The following is a 25285-nucleotide window of genomic DNA, read 5'->3' as shown; positions in this document are numbered from 1 at the left end:
AGGTGTTTGACTCGCCTAGGAACAAGACAGTGTACCGGCGTTTTTTCCTATTACTATCAAATGAAGGCATACATAATTTCGCCCACTTCGTTTCATGCAGATCCAGCGTTAATTCGAAGAAACGGCCGGCAAATTTTCCTGATTGCTACTTATTTTGTTTCTGTGGTTGCAAAACTGGGTTCGGCATGGCCAACTACGCGACCGAAAAAGTGACTGAAACAAGCGAACTGTCTGGTATTTCGTATCGAGGGCCTGTTTTGGCCTTCGATCTATAAGAGGCATTGAGCAAATACAAACAAACTGTAATAGAACGCGCACGAAAAACCCATTCCGAATGAAAGGCTGGTGAAGACATTTGATCATCAGTTAGTTACATCTGTTAGCAATCTGAGGCCACGAAATTAATTGTTTTTGCCTACAATAGAGAAAGAAAGGAACCTGTAAAGTGGTTATATTATATCTACATAGATTAACACATGTTTACTATAATTTTCGCTAAAACTTGAATCTGCTTTAAATTTTGTATCACATGTAATTAATGATTATTAGAAACTCATGGAATATTTAATAGCAGCCAAAGAAAAAGCTTCCACCTATTAAATTTTGTTTTTTCGTATGGACATGACTTCGTCCGTAACGCGCGAATTACTTTTTTCACGCAAATATCGGACGTATTATATATAAGCGCGCTGGCTAACCGGGGTCTTATAATACATTAAACTAAATACAATTTTCAAATTAGCGTTGCCTGAATACTGTCATCCTCTGTCGTCGAATTATTATTCATTTTATATATGTACCGTGCACGCTTATACGCGATTGATAGATAAATTTTACTACTTTAAAGATTAAAGTAATCTAAGCCTCTCTCTAGAGGGTTAGATAATACTGCAAGTTTAGAAAAAGCCCTGTCTGTGCGTAAGGGTGTTGGTCTTCTTATGACGGGCCAACGTGCATACCCTAGTAGCGCACTTGCTACAGCTACGGCAAACTTCGCCGCTACAATAAGTCGGTTTTCTGTATAGGTGTACGCAGACTGAAATAGAGCTATTATACATTTCAAGTACCTTTTAGAACTAGTATATCAGATAACCCATAAATGCAAACGGCCTCTTTGGAAGACTTTAAGTTGACCTCAACCGAGCACCCTATCGGGGCGAGCGCATGCACACGAAAAGCCAGGTATAAAACGGGCTGACACCTCGTCGCACACCGGCGGTCCTCCGGGTGATGCCCGCACAAGGAGCCACGACGGGGTGCAAAGTCACCTAATTCGCTCCTGGGAAGGTCTGAGGCCGGGATCATGAGTCGCTCTAAAAGGGTGGTCACAGAAATGTGACGGGCTCCACGAGAAACTCCGCCTGGTTCCCTTGCTGTGAGCCCCAACGGGTCGTGAGCTCGGGGGACGCCGCGCGCCAGGGTGGTGCGCGGGGGCGCTGGGACAGGTGCCCGATCGGCTGTCTGAGTCTAATATGCGGGACGGGGCATTCGTTATCGGCGTGGGCCTCCGTAACTGAATTCAGACTACTCCACCTGGAGGACACACACATTTTCGAGCAACCCACAGAAAACAGGTTTTCATTTGTTTATCCCCTAACTCATATCGCATTACCTACATGAACACTATAGAGAGAAGTACTGGTCACACTTAGGGCACGAACAGAATTTTTCTTTATATATTTGTCGTTCTAATAGCTCATTTCGTGACTATTAATCGCCATTATGCTTAATGTACGTTGTTACATAGGCACAGTTGAAAATTCGAAAGAAAACTAAGCCCTTTATGTTGTTTATTAGTGTCACGAATAATTATATCCCTTTGAAAAAATATTTCATAATACGGCAGGTTTGTATCGTTCAGTTGTTACTGTTATTAGTATCTCGTATAGTAACTCGTGTGTTAATTTTGACCTGTGAATTAATATTTTAGGTGTAAGAACGTCTAGGTATGTAAGTTCTCAGTGCAATAAAAAAGATACTGTATATTCAAAGTAGTAATAAATACGTGTAATACATATTACGCAAATATACATGTACTACTACTAATCAAATTTAGTTAATGCGGCTAATAGGCTCTGCTCATTCGCGTAAAATTGTGTTATTAGCTAAATAATCTATGCAAACAAATGAATTTATTATTGTTTCAGCTTTTTATATTATTTGTTTCTTTATTCAAGCAAACATTTTTTCTTCCTTCTTTAACACTTGTAGCCTTGATTTGTGAACAGGTTCTTGGCATCACTTTTGAGGCGTAGTGGCATCGAGGACCTGCTTGCACTATGAGGTCTAGTCGAAATGGGTCCTACTGAAGTTATCAGGGTCAAACGTATGAAACGGCATGGTAACTACACAACCGCACTTCTTATGTGGTAGATGTACCCGAGGCTTAAGTCAGCAAATCCTATTTTTTTTTTTAATATTTTATGCAGTTATTTATGCAATTAATATTGCAGTCACGATCGAAATATCTTTCAGGCTGGTGCAACAAGATATCGGGCCAATGACTCCAATGGTCGACAGTCGTAACTCTACCATTTTGCTGTCCCTACGTAAGTAGAAGCTTCGCAAGCCTTTTGTCTTGTTCTGAAATATTTATTAACTCACATCTGGTATATCACATATATATTACATAGAAAACATAAGCTACAGTAATAATCGTAGAAAAACGATATCGTCATGCTTCGTTACACACCTTGTTCCGTTATGACGGCCCCATTAAACGTTGAGTTTTGAAATTTCGCGCCCTCGGACTTGTCCTTTCCACTGTTCATTCGTACTGAGATGTTCAAACGGAATTCCCTGTTCATCGAAAAGTGTATTTAACACGAGAAGCCCTTATTTGAAGTTTTTTATGAGCTGATTAGAAATTGACAGTTTTCAGGCTACATTAAAAACAACCAAACACTTTCGTGTCTTGTTGACGTGTCCCTGGCTGTGCGCCGACGAGGTGCAGAGCGAAATGTTACGATGGCCCATCCGGTAGTGAAATTTGCTGAAATTCTAGCACTTATTTTCCTTTTTGCTAGCGTCCTATCTATCATTTGGGCGAAGGATTTGCCGAAGACAGTGAAATGCCTGGATAAACTTTGTGAAGGTAAGAACTAACCTAAAAATTCCTTAGAATCGAGATGTTCATTTGTAGGGACGTTTTACGAAGTGTCCAGCTGATCGTTCGACATGTTTCGCTGGCAGTATACCTGCTGATGCCGGGCTGCTGTTATTCAGTATTACACGGTAATTTATCTCTGTTGACTAGATGATTGCAAAAATCGGCCAGTATTTCCTCGTAACAGTGAATGTGTGTTCCATGTTTCTATGAATTCATAAATAGTAAGTTTTCCGATAACATTTAGGTAATGTACCTATAGTTGGTGATGTTACGAGTGTATTCACATTCAGCTTATAATGGGCTCTATACGACGAGGTGCCACATCGAAAACTGCAAGTGACATCTGACAGTGAAACATATGGAGTTGAGTCGCACTTGTGTGGTGCGCACATATACATTTTAACAGTGGGACGACTGTTTGTAGCAGATTATACATACGAAAATATGGGCACAACAATGATTAGTACGTTTACATACACTATGTAGGTCTTTAGTGAATTAGTGTGAGACGGCCGAGGATGGTGGTCTTAAATTAGTCTAAAGGCTTCTTGAGAAGAGCAAATGTCGTACCGCGTTAAGAAGTGCTAAAAAGGTGACCAGAATATTCAGTCATCTACGCCGAGAGAAGTACACGCAGATATTACAGCTTGTAGAAGTCAGGCAGGCTCGCACGACGCAGTGCCTTAGCTTTATAGATTTATTGATAAGAGGACTGTGGCCAGGACTGGATAATACGGCCTAATTAAAATGATGAAAGGCCAAAAGTAGATTTTCCCTATTTATATATCTCAAAATTCTACAAAAGTTTAACACTAGTCCGGTTGTGTGGTGTTCCGTTAATCTATACTCGAAAGTAATTCTAACCAACGTGATTTGTACTTCGCTTTTGCTCTACTGAAATCTCGCTCACACATAGAAAATACAATGCTGTAGTATTCTGAAAGTATTTAAAGCAGATTGGCATTGTCCCTCGTACTGTATTACGTTAGATGCCTATTATTATGCAGATAGGTATAGGCGTGATGCTAAATGTGGAACATAAAGAAGCTTGCCGTGGTTCTTACTGATTGGTTTTTCTTTAGCATTTTTCGTGGAAGGCATAAAATGAACGCGGATGTTGCCCTCCAGTACCTGTTCCAGACAAGTCATGCAAGACCTCTATTAATTAAATAGATCGATCGATTGATTATGAGGTCCGATAGTAGAGAGGCTAGCCAATACTACAGAAATCGTTTACACCGTTGTTTATGCGTTATGTAAATTTAGATATAAAAGGCTTGATTGATTCAATATGGTATATCACTACTGAGACGATATAGTTGCGAAATGGTCATTAAGGCATTATAATTTTTTAGGGATATCATGACGGTTTCAACTAGCCTCTTGATTTCTACAATAGCCTAGGCGTCAACACCAATAATATGGATTACTGCCCACCCAGGGACAAAAACTTGCAAAAGATGCTCATACTTAAAATTAAATGGCCATGGCCTGCTTTCTCATATTAGATGGCAAGTAGTTAAGTACTAAAGGAAGTATTACTTCAGTACAGACATCTTAAATTGGTTACTTCGTTCCTTCTGCCATTGAGCTCTCCCATGAACTTCAGCTGTTCGATCACCTATGTTTAGAGGAGATCAACACGTATTATAATTACAAACCTATTTGGCCCAATTATTTTAAAAGGCTACACTTGCTTATATAAGGTAGATCTTATATAAAAAGGTTTTTATTATAATTATTAAATGCAGTAGTATATTTATGAACTACTTCGTTATTTTTCGATATTTAAACTCATCATCTCTAATCAGTTAGCCTCAGTGTTCGTATTTAGATATTGATTCTTTAATAATTACGGCTCCCACTCCCGCAGACTTACACTGAGATGATGCCAGTTTTAGATCTTGGTAGTCAATTCAACATTTTTAAATTTTGAATGTCCCATTTGATCGCATAGATGTTTGTATGTTCATTGGTCGGTTAACTAATGCACTAACACGCTGAGCATTCTGCCTAAATCGAGATGCCTTTTCGGCCAAATCGACACTAGAGCCGCCTATTGTGCTAGGAACGAAGCTACTAATCGAATGTTGCAATGGCTTCTTTTGACGGTTTTTTTTGGTATTTCATATTGTTAATGACATTCTTTAATCTGTTTAGCTACATCTGAGCGAGATAGGATCAGGGATGGTAAGCTAACATAAAGGTAAATGTAAATAGAATGATCACTCGATGAGGAGGAATAATGCGTATTGGTGTGTGAGTGTCTTTTGCAAAGTATAATTGCCTTTAGTGTAATTTCAAAAGAAAGGGGATTTTTAAAGATGCTTACCACAAAGTCAATCTAGAAGGCATACGTAACTGTTTTGCAGAATGGACAGTCTACCTAATGACCTATGCTGAGGTATATCGACAGAGAATTGCCGTACTTTAGAACATAGATCATAGTTTACTTTTGATCTGCGTAAGGGTTGATTTGGCTTAGCCTGAGACCCTCTTAATTGTAAATAGCGCTCTGAATAGAAATTTGAGTGGTATGTAACCTTTGACAATGGATCGCCTTTTGTACTATAAATTGTAAGGTCAAATTGGTGCTTATTAGTCTTGTTGGATAACACTGATAACTACTTGTCAGTTATCATTGTTATCCAACTTATTTACAAACAAGTTAGTTGGAATAACACCGTATTATGCTATCGGATCATATATGTTCTCTAGCAGTTTTGTTTTTCACACAATCGTGTTAGCAAACGTATTATTGGATAATACCACTGCTAGCGGCAGCGACATATGTCAACCAAAAGCTTTGTCTTCGTATTATAAGCCAAGTGACAATTTTTTCAAAGCAGCTAAAATATGTCGAACAGTTTGGATCTTCCCTTTTTTTTTTTTTATGTTTATGATATCCTGGTTATTTTCTTACGGGCTTCAATTAAATTTCGCGTTGTGATTCATTTCTCAAAAGTTATTCTTGGCCGGTTTCTGTCTTTCTTATTAATGGCTATATTTTATGTACCAATTTTTGTATTTTTTTGTTTTTATTTTTCGTATGTTTATTCTTTTTTTTTAATAGATTTAAACGACAACCCTTTATCTAGTGAAGCAACGTAACTGTTGACTTGAAAACCGACCGACTGACAATTCAGCAAGTGAACTAATTTGTATCCTCAAATTCAAACGATAACAAGAATATTAAAGTGCAGAAAAATCTATTAGTGAAACAATGTAGAAAAGGCGATTTACCCGATGATACCCACCTATGTACTAAATAGATGTAAAGTTTGATGTACGCTACTGGCTTAGTTAAGCATTGCATAAGTTGCTATGCATTACTAGCATCAGTTTTGTTACTTTGTGTCCTGTTTGTGGAGATTATTATGTCAGTTTAGAGAGAAAAGACAAAAATGTTGTGAAAACAGGACTCTGTATTTTAACAGAGTAATAAAAAATAATAAATATTCTAACAGAGTAAAATGGAATGAACATATCAGTGTAATACAGTATTAAACGTTGCTTAAGCGGCGTAGCCTTGCGACTTAGGACGATTCTATCCGTGATAGGCGAACTTCGTAAAAAATTGTGATTTATTTATTTTGATGTGCGATACATGTATTTCGAGTGATTTATATATCTCGCTCATATTACCATGTCATTACCAGGTTCTCAGGGCGAGACCATTGCTCCACATGCAGTGCCAAGCGACCACGATCTGAAGTTAAGTTTTGAAGAAAGCGATCACCTACAAATTCTTGGCAACGCTGATAAGTATTATCTTGCAAAAGATTTGAAAACAGGAAAGGTCGGCCTCGTGTCAAAGACGTTCGTCAAAAAATTTGACGAAAGCCCACATGCCACTATCGAGGTGAGCTCCTCATGCAATGAAATCCTTGATGAATAATATATGCTATCTTCCTCCTTTCTTAAACTGCTTCCTGAACTTAACGTTTTTTGTTCGAGCTTCATCATTTACCATCATTATACGGTCCGGTCTTCTAAAACTAACCCGGATGTACTGCGGCATTCATTCGACAATACGGCACCTACTCGCTAGCCACGTAAATATCACATCATTCTGTGTTGAAAACCATTAGTTTAAAAATAAGAGTATCAAGACCAGCATTTCAGGCGGTCAGAATTACAGGCGCATAACATAGGTGTCATTGCCTGTTTTTGTCAGGTCGATCTATCTTCGCTATTGGCAGAGCGGCAAAACGTGGCATCAGCTCTCCAACCCTCCCCGACCAGCGATAGACTATGCGTTGTAGATGGAACCACTTTAGGTACGTGTTGAAATAGTTTGCATATCGCAGGCTCAGCTAGATGAAGTTTAAACATGCAACATTTAAGAGGGTGACAATTCTGGACAAATTAGGCGCGTCCTTATGTCAGCGCTTAATATAGTTTTGTGTGATTTGAACCCTTGCAGTACAGCAGTTTATTTTAAATGTGTGCCAGAATCAACCAGATTCACTTTCTCAACCTTATCTGTATAGTTTATTTGTTTAAATATATACCTTACTTATTTGCTGCCTATTATCTACTTCAGATAATATACTAGATGAAAACCAGATTGATCGCCACTGGCTAATGACATAAGTAGTTTTTATTTACTGTTGTAAATAGATGAAATTAAGTGGGCTTGTCTTCCAAAACAATCCAGTGTAAAACGTTAGAAGTGAAAAAAGTAATCGCCGTCGGCGCGCTGGACTTCTCATAGTCTGTTTCGCAATTTGATGCGTTTACAAGGTATCATAATTCCCAGTAAGTATATCACCATGGTTTGCGAAATCCAATGGTATAGCATTTTCACTTCTCACGCGTGTAAAAGTTGAAGAAATTGTGACATGCACGTGTCCGACTTTGCACTTTTAGTGGGATTTGACTAAACTCAAAAAAGTCAATATAATATCCATAACTTAGAACAATGAATCTAGCATTGCGGCTTGTTTACACCATCCCTTTTCGTTTTTTCTTTGATTACCATCAATCTGTACTACTCCAAATACAGAGAAAAAACGTGATCATGTTATACAACTCCTCTTAAAAGCGATCGCCAACAGTTGATTTCGACGTATCTACATTTTTTTTCTGCCCATATGTGATATTCCCACTCACTTACATCCAATTTTCCAGACGAAAAAAAACTAGTATTAAGAATACTCGTTTTTTGCATTATCGGCACTTATTGCACCTATTTATTGTTTGCCTAGTACTGGCTGAGCAGAATTTAATCTGTGCAATGGTTTCTAACCGACGTCAACTCATACTGTGTAACTCGATAGCGCATTATGCGACAAATAGTATCATGGTTTAAAAAGGCCGATGGTTTGTTTATCCTAAAAAGCACCTCCTGTCACTTTCCCCGAGTGAAGCTTCTATACGACTTGTCTACACCTTCTATGGGTTTCATCATGTCAATGCCATTTTCGATCCGCTATATCAAACGCAGGCCACCATAGTGTTTAGCTGTGTTAATTTCGTTCGCTACGTTCTATCATAATCTCGTGCCTACTCTACTTACAGTCTAGTTCTACCCCTTGTACTCTCCCAGACGGCTACGCATTGTCGTCTGCTAACACGAACCATACACGTATCGAACAGGGAAAAAGCAGCGTCAATCATCATCATAACCATCGTCGTCCGTCGCCAACAACAACAACAACAATCGACCGTTGTTTTTGTTGTTTTTAATAACTGGTCTGCAGTGTTGCGTCTCTTTTCCTTGTTCAATTTTTTTTTTATACAAAAAAAAGAAAGTGAAAAAGGGGAGGGGAGAAACAATCTATGCTATCGTGTTATTTTCGTTTATGGCTATGTTGAAGTTTTTCATGAGCGAAAACTAAGCAGTCATTTATCGAGTGTGTTCTACAAGGTGTTTACAGTTGGTTGAGCAGCTGTGTGCTATTGAATGAAGTTTCCGTATAATTTGTCGGAGCATTGTGGAAATTCTCTCGCGGTCATGTTGTTGCTGTTGTAGAGTTACGGCTGGACAGGCTGTGATCAAAATTGCCGTCGTTGAAAAGCTATGAAAACGTGTTTGTCGGAAGTGAATATTTTATCGAACGTAGTTGTGCGAATTGAAAGACACCCGCAAAAGCAAAATAGATTTATGCTTAATAACAGGTTGATAAACAGAAATGTCAAAAATCTCCATTTTTACTTGTCTCGTAACATTGGTAGTCCTGAGATGTAAGTATTATAGTAATTTTTTGTTTTCAACTAATATGATATGTCGAACTAGAAGTCTATTTGATTTACAGTATCACTGAGTACCACTACTGATACGGCTTCTTCATGTAACTTAGCCCATATTGCACCGTTGTCGCTATCCTCTGCGTGGGCTAACTTCGGATTTTTTTATGTAGTCGAGGGTAGAAGTGTTTATGCTGTCTTTATTGGAAAGTTTGGAAATTCTGCACCATCATATATTTATTGAAAAGTAAAACCTGTACAATATACTGTAGCAATGGCTAATATATTACTAGTACTCGTAAATTTATTTTTTGTATCGATATAAGTAATTTATGATACATTGAGATCTTCAATACCATATCTTCGTAACTTATCAACTAAAAAACTAAAAAACCAAAAAGAATTATTCTAATAGATCGCTATGTATTTCAGGTTTTCCATAGGCCTTGTAAATATTTCATTCAGGTTAAATTAAATGGACAATAAAGCTAATAAAAGCATTCATAACAAATGAAAAGGTAACTATGTAAAGTATATTATATCTGCATTTATTTATAGTTCAAGGTGGGTCTACTTTCCATTCCAACCGATGGTCCCAATATGGCAAGGGCTTTACAGGTTTTTTTGCTTGGGTTTGTTACCAGACGGCGACGTATGCAAGGACCCGGTGAGCACCCAGTATACGGTTACGGTAAGACCAAATGCGCGTGTCGCGGAAAACGACGATGGTTTAAAGGAAGATGAAAGGCCTCATGAGGCGTCGTCGTCGTTTAAACCAACTCCCGGCATAGAGGACCTACCGGCTAGTAGTGCGCCATCAGCGGAAAGCAACAGCTTCAGTCGAAATATTTTTCAAAAGGTGTATCAGGAATTTATCGCCCCGTTCGGGCAGGAGATAGAGCTTTCAGTACGTAAATATGAACGTTATACCACATAGACACCTTGGTTTTTTGTTGCCGCGAATGAGGGCGTCAAAAATGATTACTCTCACTTCTGGTCAAGCTAAAGTAATCAGGTATACACATCTACATCTGCACCTAGTTAGTATGGCTTGTTACGGTGTTTTTCCATGCACCTTTGCGGATCGTTTTTTATTCCTACCATGAATCTCAAATTATTCGATTTAATATGAATGGCTTAAACGTTCCCAGGCTAGCACATTACTTAATTTGTTGCCTTTTCGGTTTGACATATATTCCTTTTCGTGGGTGTCCCATTTATCAGATACAACAGTCGTGGAAACAGTGAATCCATGCCTCGTGAGCAATGAGGGTGTTAAAGTACCTCGTAATTCCTCGGAAAAAGTAACACGCAGGAAAACGAGATGACTTGGTTTTGTTCAGGTCAATACATTACGTTATGAACATTGGAGACCAAAGTACATGAGCTTTAATTGAAAAATGGCTATATATAATATTGATGATGTCGTTATTATGATCTCGCCGTACATGCGGGCCAGGAAGTGGACTGTGGCGCGGAGTGTTTACTCAACACGGGTGCAATCGCGCAGGTGGGTTCCTCGTTCACCCGGTATTTCATTCTCTTCTGTCTCGTTGTTATCCGAACTGATTCTACGCGTATTTCATCTACGTTTTAAAAATGTCATGTAATTCTGGGCACGTTCACTTCTCTCTCTCTCCCGCTGAAACAAGGGAAGCTTTGTTTATTTCGACATCATAGTGCATTTATTCAGTACTTTGTGACCTTAGTTACATCTTATTTGCGCTGTTAGTGAACGAAATAATTATTGTCGTTTAAATGTTCCAGTACTTGAGCATATTCCACATAACTTTAGGCTTTTTTAAGCATGCAGTTGTTTAGTAGGCCTAAGCAAATTCTCAGTGCGCTCCTTTTTTCAATGAGCTACAAAATGCGATTGCGCTAGCATGAGTAAATGAGGTAAACGTTTTACCTACAACGATAGGCTGGAAACAGTACTACTTTGAGCCAGATAAGGCTCTCGACACTGCTAGTTCTACTGCAGATAAGTGTCGCACAGAGGGAAGAAAGGATTGACTCTCATGCTTAATACTGTAAGTACATTGTGTGCAGTTTGTTTTTCCTACATATTTGCATTTTATTTCTTCATTATAACGCAAAATTTCGCTTCACGGTAAAACTTGATCACGAGTCACGAAGCATCGCACTTGTTTCTGATAAGAAACAATTGCTAATTGTTTTATGTTTCATTCATAATCAGAAACGGTCGCCTATAATTCAGAATCATACCTAGTTCTTTATGCGAGTAATAAGCTTGGTTGCTTCACTTGACGTTAGTCTGAGAGTGATAAGTGCGCAGCATTTCAGTATACGGCGCCAATGTCCGAAACATCATTCTTGCGGTTTTCTGCCTATCGAACGCTAGGAATAGTGCAATTGAAAAGCCCGGTGTAGTTTCAAATAACAAAGAAACAAAACGGCGAAAATCGTTGTGTGCAAAGATTTATTCAAATAACAACTGCGAGAGCACAATTTAAGGTCAGATTAGAATTTATTAGAATAATTTTAGTTCCGGTTTTTTAAAATTATAATCTAATTTCGTTTCGTCAAGTAAACTAGATCAAACAGTGCAGTGAGTTTTCCGATTTTAACGGGTCTGTGGATAGTATCTTCTTTTTACTTCTACCACTTGTTAGTTATTTTCTGTTTCGGTTCTTTTAAGAGATAATCTTTATTTTCCTTATTTCAAAAATCTCATCTCCACAATATGTCGCACATTGTATGTAGCTGCATTTCTTTCAACTATCTCAGTTGATGTTTATCACTGTTTATGTTTTTATCTGTCAGTGTTTATGTTACGGGAACAAGTGGGATCGTCATCGCATGACCCTCCCTAATATTGATATTTAATGGTTATTTACTCTTTATATATCGGATCAACTTTACAGGACCTCGATGGCAAGAGTGCTGGGTCCGCACCGAAGACTTCATATAATTTGCCTAGTAATGCTGTACAAACTAAGGCCACTGGTACAACCAGCAAAGGTATTTCCGTCGATGAGACTCGGATTGCCAATCGGCTAGAAACCAACATTTCCAGTTACAACATAGTAAATGACGAAGGTTCGTTGAATAAAAAATAAGAATAAAGCGTCCTGTAATGGTCGAAAAATTGTTCGTTTGAAATAATTGTACCTGTTTTTTTAGCTCGAAATTGAAAGGAGTTGGCTTTTTTAGCGTCACTTGTGCATTCAAATAAAGCTTTTACCCTCATCATAAGGTACGGCGCCATTAGTGCAATAAATTCAAGGTTAGGTGACATACAATTCTATAGATATACAATATGTGAATATATGCATATATTGGAGCCGTTAGATCTATACGAGTTTACAGATTTGGTGACAAACATGTATGTGTTGTTTAAAAGATCAAGTATATCTAAAAGTATATCTATTCAGAATTATTATATTTTTATTCTAGTGAACGTCAACGCATCGATTGCTGCAGCTGCTGCTTCAGTTAGCCCAGACACAGAGAATTCCGACGAAGGAAAATCCCCGAAGCTTTCCACCGGCGGTGACGGCTCGGAAAACGTAAGTATGTTAAACGTAAAGTGAAGCGGACACGAGTCTTCGTTCGTAAAAATTAGATCAGTTAAAAAAAACTTAGTGATGATTTATGATAAAGCTAGAATATCAATCCTTTCCACGATTGTTTTTCCCATGTCGTTAAAATACGCTTGCTCACGTGCACGTCGCGTATAATGTACGGGGCCGTCACTAAAAACCTAGTAAATTTCGATTAATTTCTCAGTGTCTTATACATATCGAGCTTCTCCGTTCTAACATCCTGATTTCGTCTTTGTTGTATGTAGCGTCTTTTCCTGCTCACCTTACTTCTTCTCGCCGTTTATCCAATATTAAATATACGTGGCTATTGTGATGTTATTTTCAGTGATTATAATGATTAGCCATTTTAATAGAGTGTGTATTTTTAGTTTGCCAGCGATCAGGCGATCAGACCCGAAGCGAAAAAAGTCGAGAAAACGGCTGATACCGATAACAATTCTGTGACAGCGGACCAGCCTCTTAAACCTGACTTCAATGGAGAAAAAGCTGAGAATCCAGCGCAGAATGTAGTGACTGGCCCTTTGCTGGCGACAGCACCGGTCGGTATATGGTTCTTTGTTTCACCTACTGTAAAATGCTTAGTCTTGTACTTATTTTTACAGGTACAAAAGGAGATATGCCTTTCGTTATTATTTTTTTTAACGGCACAGCATTATACCATATCTATTTTGAGTTGACAAAATTGGTACAAATTAATTTTCCCATTTAAGTTTGCTATGTCGTTTAAAAAGACCCCTTTATTTTTAAATACTACTTTTAGCATGACTTGAGCGTTATTGATCCAAGCCAAAAGCATGTGCATACGCCTATGAATAAAACAAATTGTCATGGAGTTCAAAGTATATTTTCATGCTGGTCACTGATGTCTTATTTTTCGAGCGATCAAAATACGTAGTAAAATTCTGGCAACAATTTTTGTTCTAAAGCCCGACTGGTGGTTGACGCCTATTGGTAGTCACAAATTCAAGATCTATATTCTCCGGTCTACATTTCTTAACAAAAATCAATCTTAGCAAGATATCTGAACCTAAGCTGCGTTCAACAACTAACCTTGTGCATTTAGTTAGTTGGTTTACTTTTTAACAACATTGTGGTGTACACCAAAAAACGTCACATTGTTACTTGCTAAAGCCTATTCGTATCCTTTTAAACTCCGCTTCTAGTTAAATTCCTTTACGTGTCGTGTGTTTGTGACTGTTAGGTACAGTACTCGCGCAAGATGTGGTGATGGTAGCATTTACATTCCTTTTCGCATGTGATGCTAACCTGAATAGATTCATATTGTTTTGTACATATAGGAGAAACTCATCCCTCAAACCCAAGATATATCTGCAGTGATGCCGGATCCTGATGCTTCTGTTGAAAATGCAAAGCCGGGTAGTAAACGTAATGCTGCCACTGAAGGGGTAGTGTGGTCAGACAGTAACGTCTTATCACAGCCTGGCAATAGTCAAACAGGTTTTTCTGAAGAAGTCTTGACTCCGCAACTTGAAAAAAACTCAGACGGTTCAAATATAAGCATTGCTGACCCGGCTGAGCATACTGTTCAAAGCGCTGGAGATGGCGATCGACAGGGTGCCAAAACAGTGACCGCTAAGGTAGATATAGCTGAGGCCATCATTGAAGCCTTCCCGAGTGCAGATGAAGCTCAAAGGAAGCCTAGTGAACCACTACTGACTAGCAAGGATCCTGATCTAGCTTTTAGCAACCAGGCGGCAGTAGAAACCCAACATCAAATAAAGGTGGCCTCTAGTTCTCCGCGTGAAATTACTCAGTCTCAAAAGACACCGAAACTTGAACCCGTCGTGAATGTTAAAGGATCGGCACCAAACAAACTTCAACCAAAGGTCGTGGTTGGACAGACGCATATAAATCCGACGAAAGTGAATAATTTTAAACCCCCTCGTACGCGGACTACACATGGTCATTTTCACCGAAGTCACTTGCATTCTCACGGAGGTCATGAGCATTTTCACAGTGGACATGGTCATTCTCATAATGGCCATGAACACTCTTATGATACACATGGACACGGAAATTCGCACGAAGTGGGAAACGAGCATTCACCTCCAAGGCAAAGCGAGACTTTACTATTACAGGATCCATTCAAAGGACATTCGTATATTGAGGAGAAGCCAGACACGTTCCCAGCACTTACAGAAACCAAAACATATAGTAAGGTAGTTCAACCAGGGATAGTTGGTGAGACCCCTTCTGAAAGTAACATCCACCCTGACTCTGGCAGTGGCTTAGCCGTCAACGCCGTAGCAAACGACAAGCCCGCTCCGGTTAGTGACAACGGACAACGTCAACAGAACCCTGTGGTAATGAAGAGCCTATTAAGTTTAAAATTTTTTTCTTGATTCAATTTGTTTTTTAATTTCGACTAAGTTGCCCGGTCTACGTCTTTTTTTTGTATGAAATATTCTGAAAATGTTTGACGAGCAATTTCCAATAGTTCTTTAACCAGTGCATGTGTGAATAGCGTGCTGATACTGTGAACTGGAGTTGGAGTGTCGTGTTTTGTAAGGTCATGCATTGCTTTGGTTAAAAGGGAAGTCGGAAGAGTAGAAGCACTAGGTGACTCGCTAATGTCCTGCGAATCAGAAGTTTCCAAATTACCGAGTAATGTGATAGTTATTTTTGCAAGTAATTCAGAAGCTTGTTTGCTTTTTTGCTTAATGCGCCATCCATTTTACACTGTGAGAGCACCTCATGTTAAGCTTAATTTGATTAAAAACTTGATTTCTAGTTAATGAGTTTAGATTATGTGTACTCAAGTATCATAATTTTGACTTTCGTACAATGTGCTAGAACGTACAGTATGCTTCTTAAATTCATATATTTATCTGCACGTGTAATTTGAGACAATTGTGGTGGGAATTATTACAGGGGGAACCCTCGGAGTATACCGTGAACACTTTGGAGCAGACTTGTGAACGTAAGGATGGCGTTAGTTGCGACGGAGGGCCTGCGGTACCGTTGGGACAGGAGAAACATGTCAAGCTTCAGTCAGCAGAAGATGAAGCCACGAAGTCGGCTAGGGCTAAGAAAAGAAGACGACAAGATGACACATTAGACTCGGCGATTCGAGAGTATGTGGGACTTGTGTTGTCGGTGGTATGTATTCCATTTCTACAGTATATTTATGGTAAGAGTGTTCTGTTCCGGTATGTGGCCATGATTGACTATTACAGTAACCGCTTTTACGAGCCTAATTGACACATAAATATTTAAGAAACTATTGAAAAACAAAATCGCCGAAAATCAATGAATGTACTCCACGAACCAATTTTTCTGTATTGTGCTGCACTAAGGTGGGGTCGTTAATTTCCTTTTTCTCTTTCCTTTGAGTTCCTTGTGCCTCTTTGATGGGGATGCGACGGTGTAGAACTGATGCGATACCATGTATTCAAATTCGCTCTGAAATTGTGGTATACCGCACTTCAAACTGTTCTAAAACATGGGGGCTCATCGTATGAAGCTGTAATAACGTGACCATGTTTTTTCAAATTGCTTATGTTTATCTAGAGTAAAACGTACTGATTGCTAGAAATTAGATTGCTGACTGAAACTGAAGTTTGCTTTCGTTATTTGTATATTCATTTCCTTATCGTATAATTTTCTTTGTGACAAAGCTTAAGTAAACTAAAAGTTAGTATTCTAGTGTGTGTATCTGGATCTGCAACTTGCATTATTATTATAGATAGCTCATACCATAGATATATAATTTACGTGTTTCTTCGTATATCTCAGATTCCAGATCCATTGCACAGATTACTTTGGGACCTTGAGGAGCAAGGTGTGTCAACCCACGTCGTCGTATTGACGTTCCTGTGTGGTCTGGTTGGTTCTTTTCTATTAATTTTCTTTAACTGCATCTCGATGAACTCTAAAGAAGGTACCCTTTCCGACTACATAGCCCGATTGGAGCAACAGTTGTTTGCACTCAAAAAGGAACGTGAGATCCTGCTCGAGACCAAGGACACTGGCCATGGCCTCGTTGTCGGGACCACTGGCGGAGATCAGGCGTTACCTAACGAGCTGATCGAGCACCATGAGAGGGAGCTTGAAATGATACTAGCTCGAGCCAATAACGTTGAGCAGGAAGTTCAACAGCTGCAAGAGCAAATCGAACAAGTTAAGGCCGAGCGAGACGCATACAGTGATGACGTTAATGAAAAGTTACAGGAGTATGAGAAGGAACTCTCCGAACTGCGTTTTGACGTCGAAACGAGCCGAAGAGAAGTTGAGCGTAAGGATAGGGAGCTTCAGGTTAAAAATGGTACCCTCAGCGAGTTGCAGGCCAGCAACGCTGAGCTGCTCGAGGAAGCAAAGATATGGGATGAGAGGTAAATAGATTTTTTGCTTATAAATATTGGATCGTATTGAGCAAAACATGCAAGATGTAAGAAACTACAAATTAATGTGGGAATTCTTCTAATTAGTTTATTCGTATTAAAGGCATACTATCATATCGCTATTAAATACTCTTGTAATGCGTTGGTTTGATCTATCTATGTATATAGCGTCTCATGCCATATTTTATTTGCAGGGTGAATGAATTGACATCTCGCGAAGAAATTAATTTGGCAGAAATGTCCAAATTACAACAGTTGCTGGAGGAGAAATGCGCCGAGGTAGAAGCTCTTGAGGAAAGCCTTAAGAGTATGAATATCTTTGAGAAAGCACAGGAAGCTTTCAGTGATGGTAGGATGACTATACGTGCCTATATTTTGCTCTGTAGTTGTTGAAATTGACTTAAGTTTGTTTCTTGTAGTTATAATTATTATTATTATTAGTTATTATTAGTTATTGATGTCGACACACATTTTAGAGCAACTAAGGTATCTTGTAATTGTGTTGGATAATGATGAAATGAAGACCACCCTACATATGGTATCCTTATACAGTAACAACACATAGACTTCGCTTCATGCTGGAAGCCAGCGCTTGGAGCAACGTCTAGCGCCAGTGCCGGAAAACTCGGAGTACAAAAAAGCTCGAGACATTTATCCCGAACATAGAAGTCCGTCTGTAAGAATTCACTTGATTAGTCTAATTTAATTTTGTTTGCCATATTGTTGCAGGTGACGAAAAGGAAATTATGAAACGCTTAGTCGATGTGCAGAGGGCACAAAAACAAAGTGAGGAGCTAATGTCGATGAACACTACTCTTCAGAGCGAACTCACCGAAGCAAAAAAGCAGTGTGATCGATGGCGAACTGAGGTGGACCAACTGAAGGAATGTTTGCAACAGGCTGAAAAAGATAAACGGGATTCTGAGCAGAAACTAACAGTACTTACTGAGTATTTCAAGGATAAGGAACTCAAACTGCAGCGAGATGTGGTCATGCACGAAACTTTGCGCCAACAGAAAGAAAGTGACGCTCTTACTGTCTCCGAACAGCTGGATCTTTACCGCGAGCAGACCGCCAATCTGCAGTAAGTAAAACACCCTGCCAAGTAAATACTCATTATTAATTATTATTAATACTATATCGTGTGGTTATTGTTTAGGTTAATCATCACGTATAGCTTTACGATGAGTGCATTTCATTATCTATACATCTGTTATCATTTGAGTAGAGCGGAGGTGGCATCGATGAAAGAAGAAATTGAAGTGTCTGAGAGAAGATACAAGCGCCATTTGATGGAACAAGAGAAAAAAACGCATGAAAACTGGATGGCATTCAAAAACGCGAACAAGACCATTGAAGACTTAAATGCTGAGACGCAGGTTTTGCGTCAGCAAATTATCGCAGCAGAGGCAGCTCAACGAACTTTAACTCAGGCCGCAGCTTTGCCCCAGGACCGCCCTCGGCCACCGCCCCCGCTTCCTTTGCCAAAAGGAGCTCAGATTCCACTTCTGCCATTACCGCTGCTTAACGGCCTCAAAGGTATTGTCTATGTTAAACGAAATCGATTTCGTGTCTATTTAGCTCTCATGACGTGAGGTGACATTGTCATTGACTCTGTATGAGTACAGCCCTCGAAATTATGAAATTGGTAATTTTGTAAATCCTTTTTTTATTGTCAATTGTGCAGCAAGCGAAATGCCGTCACCCCCTTCGGCTCGCTATACGAACGGGGCAAGATGTACACCTCCTGTAGGGGTGGTCCCTCTTCCGACAGTACTGTACCAGACGAAATCCAGCTCGTCGCGGCATAGTTCAGGTACATGTTTATGAGTGTAACCCGCAGTCGCTTCACAAATTTGTACCATTCCGTTAGAAAAAAATTAACTAAGTAGTTGTTTTAAATATGTATATTTAGATTTAAGCGTCAGTTACCTAATCCCTCGAATATTTTCACGATATTAACGTATGTGGTTAATTGTTAGGAGCTGCACGAGGTGCATTGACCACCGACACAATTGTAAAATGTGCTACTGTCAACGATATAACATGATGTTTAAGCACAATATGTTGAAGTATTGTTGACTAGATTCTTGTTATTTGAAGTTTATTTATTATGAACCATTAAGTTTTACATCGCGAAGGTTTGTAGTCAAGTCTAACTTGAATCGTTGTACGTTATAGCGAATAGATTTCTTGTAGTTAAATGGTGGGCGTGTAAACGACAACGATCACGCGACACTTATAAGAGATAATTTAGCAACATCTAATTATGTCTCTAACATGATGTTTCAATGTTTCTTGCGGCTGCTACGGGATCGCTTGTAACAAAAACAAAACTTCAAAAAACAACAAACATTCTTTTTTTTCTTTGCATCCATTATTTCTTCCGCTGAGAAACAATTGTCTCTCCTTATCATATTTATCTCTTTGCTGTTGACAAACGACTGAAAACATTTTATTTGTTATGTTGCAATGGCTAAAATCTTTCAAATCTACTGCTTGCGCTTCTACAAATGATCGATGCCTTTATCACAAAATTTCGGCGACTTTAATCAAAACATTTAAAACTCTATTTTTTTTCGTAATCTCTGCCCAATTGTGACTTTCGAAAAAATCGCGCCAAAATGAACTCACAAAAAATTAACCGATCCACGAATCGAAACAACTAAATTTCACAACAAAAAAATACATGCGCACAAATACACGATCAACAAAATCTAAGAGAGAAAAGACCATCAGAGTCATCGACGTCGCGAAGACGACCACGAAGAAGGTCGAAGTGAGCGGAAGTCGAGGGGCGACAAGGCCATTGACCGGAGCGAGCCGCACCGCGATCGCAACCGCAATCGCGAAACAGCTGAAAGGAGACGAGAACGAAAAGAGCAGCAAATGCTTCTTGAAAGGGAGAAAGCTTCGCCAGCTAATTCAGCGAGCATCACGAGTGGCGAACAGCAGCAACAGTCGCGACGAGGGGCAAACAAGGCGTCCGAACTCGACCGTGATCCATCGACTCCTTCTGTTGTCGGTATTGCCGACAGCAGTGGAATATGCGGTGGCAGTACTGTTAAGGAGAACGGTAGCGCCAGCAGTAAGTGTCTTGTGGGTGACTGCTGCGCGTGGAGTACTGTGACAGCTGAGTTTATAATTGCGTTTTGTTCCTTGTGAAGGAGACACATTAGTCACCTAAGATTAGTAATAACGTCAAAAACAATAGTTACTGCTACTATTGTTACCGTTGCTAGTGCTGTGAAGTAGTGTACGTGAGAAAGGTGAACGAGTGCCCATTCTCAATCCATCCTCACAAAATAGAAGGGCGTTTACCCATCCGCTGATAATCATTTCACGAATGAATGGATTTTCTCCTGCGTTTTCCTGCTTAACGCTGTATGGTTACGGAAGTAATTCTACAGAATCCCTCCTCGCTTCTATTATATTGACCCTTTTCGTATGCTAGTAATATATGCAGAGATGTTCTTAGAAACTTCAGAATGATAAATTTGTTACATAATCATGCTCGTAAATCTGGCTTATCATGACTCCTAGTATCGTTTTTTTTCAAACACTGCTTAAGTGTTATAACCGTATATTCTATATTGACGATACATTGCTTCCGCCATATTCAAAACACTTAACGTGCTGGCAGCGCAGAAATTCAAGGTACATCAATTCATGTGTTGTACATAGGTGTCACAGATCACAACAGGCACTTGATGTGATGTCGATTCATGTTTATGGCAGTCTCTCAGTTTGGTGACAGTCGGCTTCAGTGCCACTGATTTGACCTACGTAATCCTTAAGAATTCTTCAGATTCTGGCGTCTTTAAGTAGTATTACTGCACCTATTGTAGTTACCTCAATTTTTCTGTTCCGTAGCTCTCACCGACTGCCATATAGAGACTGAACACTAACTAGTAATGGTGGTGGATTTGAAAGCTACTCAACTTCTCCGTTTCGTGTTTGTAATTTAACTTATGGCAAGGGTCACCTGCGCATTTGTTCCGGTCTGGTGCACACATCTTTCACATGCCCACATGCACCGATAAGAAGGCTCACGTGTGTTTCTTTTTAGTATTCATATCCATTTTCTACACAACGACTTATGCGTGTTGTAGATCGAGCGTCACAAAATCGTAAACTGTGTTTGTACTTTACACTTCTTTCCGTTGTTTTTGTGTACGAATGACTGAAGTTAGTGTATCTTATTATGGGAAATGCGCGGAGGCAACTGTTTGCGTTTCTAATACATCATAAACATTAGGTCATAGGTCATAACAGATGGATGATGTATGTTTGATTGCCTAAATGTTTAGTTTTCATTGTTTTACATTTAATAAAAGGTGTATTGTAACTTACGCAATAAGTGAGCTTAGCATACTTATTACATAAGTATGCTAAGCTCACTTATTGCGTAGCTTCTATGATTCAAAATCGGTGTCTGCATGGGTGATAAATGTTGTGATAATAGCTAGGTGGTTTAGACAAAGGATTCGAGAGCCATAGTATCAGCAATACAATAATAATTTTTAAACCTACTAGGATTTGTGGTCTCGTTTCATGGGGTGTGGCCGCGCTAGCTAGCGGTTGTCGCAATCTATTGTCTGTGTGAAGTCCTTTGTACCACCGAAAATATACAGCTTCTACAAACTATAGTACTTTGCTTTTCTTGTGAGTTTTCGTCTCAGTGTATGGCTTATGTTTTATCCTTGGTGTATGCCATTGCACATCTGGCATAGTTCTTTAAACCATGCGATCCTATAAAAAACGTTCTCTGGCCATATACTGTTCAACAATCACTTGCGCAATCATCTTGAAATTAATATATCGTTCTATTCGAAGCGTATTCATTTCGAATGAACGCCCTTAGTTCGTGTTGGCTTTGAGTTGACACTCAGAATATGTTAGATGTTTGACAACGATTTACATATGCTCACCTCTCCATTTATGTCCGCGGGCTATTACAGATGGACGATCAGTACACTCTGGGGGCTCGAAGGGAGGAGTCATCAGTCCGGAACTTCGGAGAACATTCGCACACAGGCGGAGTGACAGAACTGACCGCGGCCGCGCTGATTGTTATGATCGGAATGAGCGTAATCAAGGTGACCTGGGAGATCGGCCCAATCGAGACTACGGGGAAAGATCCCCACGAGACAACCCCCGACGGTAGAGATTACTCCATGCTGGAGACTACGGCCGGCATTAACTGCTCAAAGAAACGACTATAAACGTGGTAAAAACAAAAGGACGCAAAGAAATCGTTAGAAATCTTGGAAGAAGTCCAAGGATGATGCTTTGCATGGCAACTTCATAGAACACGAAGACTGACAAACAGAATATGACAAATGACCGCAAGAAGGAAACTTAGGACTATTGTCCACCTCGGACTGTTTTGTCGATCGAGTGTCTATTGAAAATTACAGTGAACTGAAGCTAGGCGGAACGTAAAAAACTGAACCCGTTCCTATCGAATGCAAATCTGTCGTTAAATATAAAAAAAAAAAGATGCCATCCTGTAAATGTAAACGGGAAGTGCGCAAGATGACAAAATAGACAAAAAAAAAGCTCTATGTGGACATGCTTAGAATGGCCGTGATAATCGACCGCAGAATCGAAGGAAGGACCCTTCGGCATCGACGGTTGTCCGATGAGTCGTCATCGGAATTCGCTTCCCCATACAGTTTCAAATATTAAGAAGACGTGCTGTACAACGATGCTAACTAGACATAAATGCGCACATAGGTTCTCATGAGTCCCCTAATGTGAACGCTAATGGAAGCACCATAGAGGCGTTGTTTACAAGTAAGAGTGTAGAGCGCCTTGCTGAGTGCATTTAATACCATCGTAAAACAGTACTTTCATCGAAAGTGACCATTTGATTCTTTGCTGTATTATATGCTTAGATAATGACATAGCGAAAAACTAGGAAAACGAAAGATTCTTAACAGCGTTAGCCCGTGGGTATACCTTGAAGCGCGAGCAAAGATTAGGTGATTTACCTTATTTTAGTTACAGAAGGATATTACGTTCACACTATCAAGTGTCTCTTAAATAGTCATAATCCGTTGTAGTGGGTCTTTTACAACGTTCCGTATATTTTGCATAAAATGTGTAATTTTTTTCACCTTGAGTTCCGTTCCTTTCGATTCTTCTGCGATTTTTTTTTCAGAAAGGATTCGAGACCTTTTGTTATTTGCAAAAGTACATGATACGAAGCTAATGGCGTTGAAGAACAAAATATATTTACTAGGTTACCTTGTTATAAAGACTAAATAAATAGCTATTAAGTGAGCTAGCTCTGTTATTAGTAAAGCTCGTCTTCCTCTATTCTATACCTCGTCTCGGATACTAACATGTTAGTGAAGAAACTGCGTTTTGGGGCAATAGTTTTTTTTACTTTTTTTAATCATTCCAGCGCTGCTGGAAACTCGCTGTTAACAGAATGATAAAGTATGTAAATTAAAGTGGCAATGAGTTTTGCAATATATAAAGCGAGGTGACGGTGGCAATGAGATGCAAATTACAAATATTTATATACACAAGGAGCACGACAGACGTACTCCGCGGCGACGATTTTATAGTATAGGGGATACGTAGCGAAAAATTTTCAGAGGAGTGAGACTGGAAATTAAGAACAGTAAATGTAAAATAAATCAGTGTATTTTTTGTTGAAGAAACGTGATGTCTTCTTTAAAAACAAAGATACATACTGATCTTTTTTAATTACCACGTACTGACTAATTTTAATTTTTTAATAATGCGGAACTCAAATTTACTGTTACATGTATACACAAAATATAAGTTCGCTTATTTTTTTTACCAGGAATGGCTTCCTTTTAGAAATTTTTCTCTAATCTTATCTGCATTTTAAAAAATTAAAGCTATTGCCATTAAGAATTGATAAAGCAAAGTATTTTATTATACAATATAATGTGTTAGGAAAAAAAATATATATACATATAATTATGTGTAGCATGAACGTATGAATCGAAATATTGTTTATTTCATTATTGGTGTGCCCGATTGGGAAGACTGCCCAACGATGGCATTGCACCGTATGATACTGCCTATATGAGGATGCCTAATCTGGTGCAGATACACGCAGCCCTTGGCAAATACAAACCCTCTCTGTCACGTCTGGTGTGATGAAGCCTATGTACTGTAAAAACGAAAAACTATGTATCGGGTTATGCTGAGTGATCTTTTCCTGGTTTTATTAGCTGCAGCTCCCATATTATGAAAATCGGGACCGGTCTTCACTGTCTTTCGCTGCTGTGCGTTGATGAAATTCCAAGACGCTTGGATCTGCCACGCAGATCCTCCAAGAATAGCGGCGGGTCGCCTAAAAGGTATACGTATTAATTCAACGTTAAGCGACGCAGGTCCATGGTTCAAGGAAAAAGACTTGACTCGGTTAAGTCTAAGACTAGTTCTTTCAGTGAAAGACAATTTCAATTCCACAGCAAACAATAAAAATCACAAAGCCAGCCGTACACAAGAAAAGTTTTGAAGGCGCACGTATCTTCACCCTCGCAACCATCGCTCGTCGCACTCTGTTTGTCATGTGCTCTGCTGAAGTATGATTATTCGTGGATAAGTTCAGGATCAGTTACTTGAAACAATTTCCGTACTTGATGATCGTTCTGTCTATGTAGAACGTGTTAAGACGGATATTCTTGCAAGAAAGCTGTATTTCTGCTGTGAACAATAATATTTATAATTATGATGGATGCATACAGTTCCTTGAGAAACTACAGCACAATAGAGCCTCACTAGGAAGCCTATGTGTTCCAGTGTAAGTGTATAATCTATAGAGAATAAATCATTTAACGCATTCTTATCAGGTTATGAGGGAGCACACATACGTCTATGTTATGCGTTCCTTGGCACGATAATTATACCAGAACACTTATAAAGTGTTACTATTATTGAAATTATCGCACTTCTATATTAATGCAAACGATCTTTAAAACCATTACCGGGTGAAGTGCATCAAAATGCTCAGAGTCGTCAACGGAGATTTCAAACTAAAAAATCTGCCCTCTATACAATCCTCA

At 39.2% G+C, this 25285-nt stretch overlaps 1 protein-coding gene, 1 long non-coding RNA gene and 1 other non-coding gene across 4 annotated transcripts; 2 read left to right on the top strand and 1 right to left on the bottom strand.

The window, feature by feature from the left end:
• Positions 1 to 1222: 1222 nt before the first annotated feature.
• On the top strand, positions 1223 to 1538 carry LOC147752018 (Nuclear RNase P). The gene has a single exon (XR_015315248.1).
• A 955-nt stretch (positions 1539 to 2493) lies between these two features.
• On the bottom strand, positions 2494 to 3200 carry LOC111271251 (uncharacterized). The gene is made up of 3 exons (XR_002686764.2): positions 3107 to 3200; positions 2693 to 2799; positions 2494 to 2583 (listed from the first exon to the last, which is right to left on the bottom strand). It is a non-coding gene; the product is annotated as an uncharacterized LOC111271251 (long non-coding RNA).
• On the top strand, positions 2811 to 23905 carry Tango1 (transport and golgi organization 1). Of its 2 annotated transcripts, XM_022851927.2 has the most exons (17): positions 2811 to 3094; positions 6769 to 6971; positions 7287 to 7389; positions 9946 to 10208; positions 10761 to 10811; positions 12190 to 12364; positions 12722 to 12834; positions 13239 to 13409; positions 14169 to 15194; positions 15763 to 15990; positions 16627 to 17222; positions 17426 to 17580; positions 17961 to 18315; positions 18460 to 18770; positions 18919 to 19047; positions 19954 to 20319; positions 22193 to 23905. In XM_022851927.2, exons 1-17 carry the CDS (start codon positions 2968 to 2970, stop codon positions 22396 to 22398), a joined length of 4578 nt encoding a protein of 1525 aa, XP_022707662.1. In that variant the 5' UTR covers positions 2811 to 2967; the 3' UTR covers positions 22399 to 23905. The 2 variants fall into 2 exon arrangements, with proteins under 2 accessions (XP_022707662.1, XP_022707663.1); XM_022851928.2 differs by lacking the exons at positions 2811 to 3094; positions 6769 to 6971; positions 7287 to 7389 and adding an exon at positions 8644 to 9298.
• Positions 23906 to 25285: the final 1380 nt, after the last annotated feature.

This window comes from Varroa jacobsoni, unplaced genomic scaffold (genome assembly GCF_002532875.2).
Source record: "Varroa jacobsoni isolate VJ856 unplaced genomic scaffold, vjacob_1.0 contig00447, whole genome shotgun sequence".
Classification (NCBI taxonomy): Eukaryota; Metazoa; Arthropoda; class Arachnida; order Mesostigmata; family Varroidae; genus Varroa; species Varroa jacobsoni.
This window is presented reverse-complemented; position numbering and strand designations above follow the sequence as displayed.